This window comes from Anarrhichthys ocellatus, unplaced genomic scaffold (genome assembly GCF_004355925.1).
Source record: "Anarrhichthys ocellatus isolate YVR2014 unplaced genomic scaffold, GSC_Weel_1.0 scaffold12, whole genome shotgun sequence".
NCBI classification, from domain to species: domain Eukaryota; kingdom Metazoa; phylum Chordata; class Actinopteri; order Perciformes; family Anarhichadidae; genus Anarrhichthys; species Anarrhichthys ocellatus.
Genome location: NW_022280042.1, coordinates 386661 through 394751, shown reverse-complemented (window position 1 = coordinate 394751; position 8091 = coordinate 386661). Strand labels below are relative to the sequence as shown.

Here is an 8091-nt window from a genome sequence, read left to right as displayed (position 1 = left end):
AACTAATAAAGTTGATATTATAAATAGAAAATGTGTATTTGCAGTGACCTATAAACACAGGAAGATGTTGCCTTCTGTCGATTGCACAGCTCTATAAACAAGTCAAATAAATAGGGAATATGTATGTATAATGAATAAAGTAAGGAGCAGTTGGCATGTTCTATTTATACAAAGGAATGTAACTGAAAGCGTTGTAGTGCTGATAGTCAGTTTAGACAGAGGCTCTGGGCTAGAAGGTCTGTTTCAGTCTGTGATTTGATGGACCTGAAGCGTCTACTAGAGAGCAGCAGATCAGACAGATGGTGTCCAGCGGGACATCATGGGTCTTTTATTATGTTGACTGCTCTACTGAGGCAGCGAAGGCTGAACAAGTCCTCAACAGAGGGCAGAGAGCAGCCGACACCAGCAACTGAGGAAGCTCAGGAAGTGCCTTCATATCTACTGAGGTGGTGTTGGTAGACCACGAGCGATCATCAGCGACGTGCTGGACCCTTTCCACACAGTCCCTGTTGATGTAGAGTGGGTCGGGGTCTGCACTGTTCTTGGGGAAGTCTATTATGAGTTATTTTGTTTAAGGATGAGATTGTTCTCTGAACACCACACTGTTGGTCTTTGGACTTCATCCCTGTAGACTGTCTTGTCTCCTGAGATAAGTCCAACCACAGTTGTGTTGGTGGAATGAGTGGGGGCACAGTCATGAGGGTTGAGGGTGTATAGGATGGGGCTCAACACACAACCCAGTGGGGAGCTGGTGCTGAGCGTAAGAGGAGGATGGAGGAGAGGTGGAGGCCTGGTCCAACGGTCTGTTGGTTGTTAGTCGGAAAGTCCTTGATCCCGAGGCAGGTGGGTTGGGAGAGTTCTTGGTCAGTAAGTTTAGTAACCTGTCTATCGGGATGGCTGTGTAACAGGTAGAGCCTATTAAAGCATCCTCACATAGCTCCCCTGGTGTTCAAGGTGGGTCGGTACCGTGTGAAGAGCAGTGGCATCCTCCGTAGACCAGTAGGCAAACTGGTACGGGTTGAAGTGGGTGGGAGGCTGGCTTAGAGGGCAGACTGCAGGCAGTAGGGAAGGTGGAATTAAACGGGGACAGGTTGAAGATTTAGTGAAGACCTAAGAGAGCTGGTCCTCTCATATCGTCGGCACCCAATATCGTCACACCAACATGGCCTGCAGCTTTCCCCGGATTAAACACTCTGAGCACATTTCTCCCATCATGCTCCTGCACAGTGAGGAGGTGGCTGGAGGCTCTGCCACGACAAGCCGGGGTATGTTCTGTCACAGCTAACGGACGTGTTTTGGTCCGACACCAAGAGTGACGCCGGTCCTGTTAGCTGTGATGTAATCACAACACATCCCCTCCTTTGGCATCTAGGGCTTCTCAATGATGTTCTTAAAAATCTCCCAGTCCTTTCAAAACAATCCTACAGCTGCGATTAAGCTCCACGTCCCCATAGTCTTTGTGGTGGATGGAGCTTTTCTTCTGAGGGGGGTGTATGCTGGGGTTAGGAGTAGGTTTACATGTGGTAGTGGTGCTGACCTTAAACACTTGTTAATGTTAGAATAAGTCTTATCTCCTGTATTTTACTCCCCAGTAGAACATTTAATGTGATGATGGGCCTTTAAATCGGCATAGTTAAAGCCACCGGCTATGATATGGGGGGGCTTCAGGATGTGAGCTTTGTTGTGATTGGTTGTGAACACTGAGCAGGTAGCCAAAGCTAGCATTAGCATCTGGTGGAATGTGAAGAGTTGTGACTATGAAAACGGTAAACACACATCGAAGGTAGATGGGTCTGCATTAAAGTGTGTGGTGCTCACAATCAGAAGAACAGTGACTGTCTATGGTTGTTGTGAGGCCTGCCAGCTCAGTCTGTTGTTACCGGAATACAACAGTCCTCAACCAGTTTGTTTGCTGAGATCTGTACATTCATTACATCCATTTTGTTGGTGATGTATTTGCAGTTGTTGAGAAAAATGCTGGGTAGCGGTGGTTTGTGAGGTTGTCTTAAGCTTAGTTTGTAGTCGCCGTCGTGTCGTTATCACGGCTCTGCTTGGTCATGCACCTCAGCATTTTTGTGACGAGGCACCCACTATTGGCACTCTGAGTTTTTCGAACGTGACTGTCACAAATAGCACTGATAAAAGCACTATCAACAAATCCAAGGGTTTTGCAAAGATGGACTATTTGTTTTTAAAGGAGCAGTGTGTAGGATCTAGTGTCATCTAGTGGTGACCTAACACTCCTCCTATCAGTCCTCGCTTTCCATGTGTGCAGAGATGTGGTGGCCTTTAGCTAACATAACACAATAAAAGGCTTTCTCTAGGACCAGTGTTTAGTTTGTCCATTCAGGGCTGCTGAAGAAACATGGTGGTCCCATATGGCGTAGAGGACCTGCTCCCTATGTAGATTTGGGTGATTCCTAGTTTTAAGTGATTATACACTAATGAAAACATAGTTATGAATTTTATATTGTGTTCCTGTGAACAGAGCTCCCGAAATGCTACATTCTGGACCTTTTTAAATGCTTTAGAAACAGGAGGTCTTAAAAATGATAGTTTACAGGATATTGAACCTTTGTTTCCTTATAATGCACGTCATACAGGACTTGTTCAAAAGCAATTGTAGTCCATGACTATGAGAGTTTACAGAGATCGTCCACCTCGGCATGGTGGAGGTTGGTTTACAGTTGTCTTTTTGATTCTTCACAGTTCATTTAGTTTGTTCGCCCTTTGGTGTTTTAGAGAATAAAGCAACAAACAGCACATGAAGTAGAAACGCCTCATTCATGCTCGGAGCTCGCTCGCCTTCTGCAAAGGTTCACGATACGGTGCCAAGTGCGTATCAACACAGCTTCAGTCTGCTGAGTTTAGTGCAACACCTAGTGGATTCTTTGAGAGCTCTCTCATACGAGCCTTTTCTGCCTAATCCGTCTGTATAAGCATTAAATAGTTAACTTCATGACGAAGTGTCTCTGATGATGTGGTGTGTGTTGTGTTCTTTAGATACTGTGCAGGTACTACACCTTGGGGAAACCCCAGTGAACATCACGACTTTGAACCTCAACGCCATGATGATGGATACATCGAGGTCATTGGCTTCACTATGACTTCACTGGTACGTAGCTCACTGTGTACTCGGGGTAATATAGTAACTAACAGACTAATTAACATAGGTAGTAGCCCCCAGTTCATTCCTCACATCTTCTCCTTACAGAGTTGCACATCTCACAATCACCTTTATTGGAAAGCTATAGATTCACATACAAGGAACTTCCCTATTTCAACAGCACGTGCTCGTATTTGAACTGTATTTCCACAACCTTCAAAGAAAAAGTAAAAAGCTTTTAAGTGTTTCCTGGTAGCTGGAACTGAGAACCAAGAATTCAAAAGTTTTAGCATCATCCGAGTTGGCTACATTGATGTCACTTTCAGTATTACATGTTCTCATACACTATAACATGTAAATATTTACATCTTATTTTTCTTATAATATGTTATTTCCACTTCTTTCCAGACATTTTTTGAGTAACAACTTGGGGCTGGGGGCAGAATATGTTTTAATCTAGATAGTCAGAAGAGTGTTTGAAGATTCTGGAAAGAACAGATCATCAGAGCAGTAAAGCTCGACTATCATGAGTTCAAAGCCATAATGATCAGTCTGCCACCAGAAAAACAGTATTTCATTGAGTCGTAGCTGGAGTAAGGACCGCGTGTGAAGTTAAACTGTGTGTGTGTGTGTGTGTGTGTGTGTGTGTGTGTGTGTGTGTTTGTAGGCCACTCTCCAGGTTGGAGGTCATGGCGAGAGGTTGAACCAGTGCAGAGAAGTCACCCTCACCACGACTAAACCTCTCCCAGTACAGGTACATACTATCCATACGCACATCTGTACAACCACAGTGTGTAACATCTGCCCAGTAGTGATGACTGAATACTGAAGCAGTGTGGGTATGATTGATTGATATACTTGTTAGGTGGATGGTGAACCGTGCAGACTTGCTCCCTCTGTTATCCACATCAGCCTCAGAAACCAGGCCAACATGGTGCAGAAAACCAAACGACAGACCTCACTACCACACCTCAATGAGTAAGTCACACACTCAAAACCACCGGAGACCCTGATGTTCAGCTTCTAATGATGACTCTGTGTGTGTGTGTGTGTGTGTGTGTTTGTGTCAGTCAGCAGCCGGTCCCAGAGAGGCTGAGGATCAGAGTCAGCAGGATCAGTATGACAGACTATGACGCTCTGCACTATGACAAGGACAAACTACGACAAGCATGTAAGCAAACACTGACGTATGCACCACCAAACACTGACGTATGCACCACCAAACACTGACGTATGCACCACCAAACACTGACGTATGCACCACCAAACACTCGCGTACGCACCACCAAACGCTCGCGTACGCACCACCAAACGCTCGCGTACGCACCACCAAACGCTCGCGTACGCACCACCAAACGCTCGCCTATGCACCACCAAACGCTCACGTATGCACCACCAAACGCTCACGTATGCACCACCAAGGCTTTAATGATGATGTGTTATTGCATTTTCAAATCAAAGCACACACAAGCTGATATCAAATACTGCTAATGACAGCATAAAACAACAAGAAAACGACAGAAATGTATCGGCTCAAATACATAATACTTTTTTATTAACGTGATATTCATTCATCCAGCCATAATCGTACCACAGATGATTTCCAGATCAAACAATACAATAAGTGTTTAGTGAGGGTATAGTTGGTCTACAGCAGGCATATTCATCTGAAAGGAACAGGTTATATGTTCATATATCAGATCACAGGTCAGTGATGTGTGATATGAGCTGAAGGTCCATGGACCCTCATGACAGCAGCATCTTCAGGCTCAAGAGGGAATCACACTGCTTGATGATTAGAAGGTGGAGCAGTGATGTGAAGGTCAACAAGATGATTCTCAGCTGCCTCTTCATGCTGCATCTCAGACACTCTTCAGTGAGAGATGTCTGTGATTTACATAGAGCACACTCAAACAGTGAGCAGCATCGCTGACATCTCAGGAATGTAGAGTGGGTAAGCTTCTGTCTCTGTCATTAGAGACAATTACACTCGCATGCAGTCAGTTAGTTCATGTCAGCTCAGAGTTCTGACACCGGGTGGCGCTCTTCCCTATTACAACATTGTAACCAGAACGCTTTAGAACACTGTAGACTATATATTAGTGTAAATGTAGTCATGGTTCTTTTTGTTTCTGTGTGTTTCATATCATATAAATGTACTGTACAGGCTTTAAATCTGTAGTTCCTTGATGAAAACGTATATAATATTTCATACTAATTCATATTAATGATCCACAATTCCCTTTTTTCAATATAATGTGAAATGTCTATTGGTATTAAATGATGTTCTTAATTTCCATCATTTCATACCTCATCCTTTGTTCTTGCTATCTGAAGTTTGAGTTGTTTCTCATTATGCAAATCAATCCCTGCTCTCAACTTGTGGATGTGTCACACTTGGGGAGATGGCTAAAAATATGCACAGTGGTTATATCACCTCACTGTGGCTCTGTATTCCACCCTGAACATGGATCGAGTGGAGAGATGGTTTAATAGAGATCTCGATGTATAAAGAAGAACTATCATTCTATACTATAATATAGTCCAATCATCACTGGTGTCAAATGACTTGTTTGTCTGACCAACAAGAGAATGAAGAGAACTTAAAGTCACTCAGAGATGTACAGTAACGAAGCCAGCGATAAAGCTTGAGGATTGAAGCTTGTTTGGAGAATAGTGAATGGACCACAAAGTGAACAGGCACTTTTCTAGAATCTCTCTTATAATCTGACACTCCCAGAGCAGTGTTTGTCTTCCACCCTGAGACAGATATTTGGTATCAATGAGAGCTGTGTGTGGGTTCAGGAGCTCTGATGTTCATCCAGCAGTGTTGTGTTGGTGCAGCCGGCCTGATCCCTCAGGGAGCCGTCTGTTGTTTCAACGACTGGCTTGGTCAGGCTCACTTAAGAAAATAAAAGACACCAAAGTTAACTTGGCGCTGTACATAAATCATCATTTTGAGGTACTGGGCTAGACAAATGTGTCACACATGAGGCGGTATCTTGCTTTAATTCTACTCCACTAGCACCGGTGGGCTGTATACACACTTATAGAACAGGAGTTACTTTGTGAATAAAAACATCAAGGGCTAAAGTTACTTCAGTGATGTTGAGCAGAACATTTCAATGACTATGTGTTTGTCTGATATGCGTTAGCTTTCTGTGTCTAGCTCCTTTGTTAGCTATCCACTGGCATCAAAGACACAAGCGACCCGTACTGACCAGTCCCAGTTCTTTGCACTCTCCCAGTGGTATCTCTGTAGGCGCCCTGACATGTGGCTCTGAAGTTGCACACAACTTTAAATCCCTCTTTAAACAGCTCTGGTTCTGATCTTTCCTATAGGCTGTTTCTTTCTGTCACAAATAAGATGTTCTCATCAAATATACCAGTATCATTTTCAGCATATATTCTCTCAATACTAATGCATCGGTGTTTTCGGAACCCCAAAACATTCACCTAGCCAGGTTAAATATTCATTGGCATGTTGTTGTTGGTGGTTCACAATTTGAGTCCTCAGCAATCTCAGTGTTGCTGGTTGTCCTTACTTCCATATCTGTAATTAGACTCATGTGGAGTCCCAGGTCTACATCAGTCCCTTCTATGTGACCAGAATTCAAACCAGCAGTATTTGAGCTCCTGAGGGCTGGAGTTGAGAACCACTGTATAAGTAGATATCAAAGTGCTGTTGGATAATTGTCTTGTTCCTCTGTATCTGCAGCCATTCCTCTGGGACTGATTGTGGTTTCTGGTGACAGCGACTTAGAAACCTGCAGAGAACACATCCAGCGTTTACAGGAGGTAAGGAGGAGAGAGGGCCGGGGGTACAGAGGGAGAGGGCATGCTTCTGTGTCACTGCATGGAAAGAAAAAGATGTAGACGAAAGCAAGCAGAAGACCATTTGCTAAAATGTGGAGCTATGCATGTGTGCTTAGTTGAGTTAATGAACAAGGACTTTTTACTCATTTATAGAATTGTTAAAGTTTATGTTTTACACCTAAAACAGATATCCAGAGGCACACATTCAGGAAGCAGTATTGTGTTGTGTTACAGTCATGTTGCATTATACCATCCATGAGAATGGCTGGTGCTGTAGGAAGGAAGTGGCTCACTCTGATTGGTTGAGCAAGTATATGCAAATTCCATTGCACTGGTTCCCAGTTAGAGTTGTGAAGCCTGTAGACACTCTCCTGTCTTTTCTAAGCTCCCATCTTCCTCTCTAGGACTTCTGTTCTGTCCAGCTCTCCTTCAGATGCTTGGGACTGCAGGTTGGTAGTTTGTGGTGTGTTTTTTGTTTGGCTCAGAGGCACACGGGAAACTAACAGCTTCAATCAATCAATTCCTTTTATTTTGCATTAACAATGAGTACAAACAAGCAACACTTACTGAAGTATGATATTATCACACAGAGGAAATGGTAATATTTAAGGAAAAAATGATGATTCTGTCTCTAGCAAAGTTCTGATTTACACCACAACTACCAAAGCCCCTGGTCATCCCATAGCTAATAATCATTTAATAGATGTAACACATTACTCTGCTAATATTGCTGCACTTCTTTCAGGCTTGTTTAAAATCGCCTATTTTCGAAGTCAAACCATCAAAGTCATGAGTCAAGCTTCCTGTCTGGATCCAGTGGTGGATTTTGGTAGAAAGGTTATATCTGACACCAGTGCTGATAGCTAGGGGGAGTGATTGACTGCTGAGACAGAAGTCTAGTTAAAGAGGGCTCTTAATGTTTCACCAATATGAAATCCTGCTTTGAATTCCTCTAACACACACACACACACACACACACACACACACACACACACACATACACATACACATACACACAAATAATTCTAAACAAACACCCACACACATAAACAGAACACATTTTGTACTCTAAGGGATACAAAGTACAGCATGTGGCCAGTAATACATTACACAACACAATATGTGCACACAGATACTCCCATAAAATCATGTTTTAACAGGAGCAGGAC

The 8091-nt window shown here is 43.4% G+C and overlaps 1 protein-coding gene across 7 annotated transcripts in view; it reads left to right on the top strand.

Moving 5' to 3' along the window:
• Positions 1 to 8091, top strand: part of dgkza (diacylglycerol kinase, zeta a) — a 92585-nt gene that overhangs the window by 43097 nt on the left and 41397 nt on the right. For 4 of the 7 annotated variants that reach the window (XM_031852316.1, XM_031852315.1, XM_031852312.1 and 1 more), the window contains 6 exons: positions 3004 to 3115; positions 3774 to 3860; positions 3972 to 4084; positions 4177 to 4277; positions 6825 to 6904; positions 7327 to 7371. In XM_031852316.1, the coding sequence (XP_031708176.1) occupies positions 3004 to 3115; positions 3774 to 3860; positions 3972 to 4084; positions 4177 to 4277; positions 6825 to 6904; positions 7327 to 7371 (538 nt within the window). Of the gene's footprint in view, positions 1 to 3003; positions 3116 to 3773; positions 3861 to 3971; positions 4085 to 4176; positions 4278 to 6824; positions 6905 to 7326; positions 7372 to 8091 lie in introns of those variants that run through there. The other 3 variants (XM_031852317.1, XM_031852313.1, XR_004212951.1) reach the window with 2 other exon arrangements.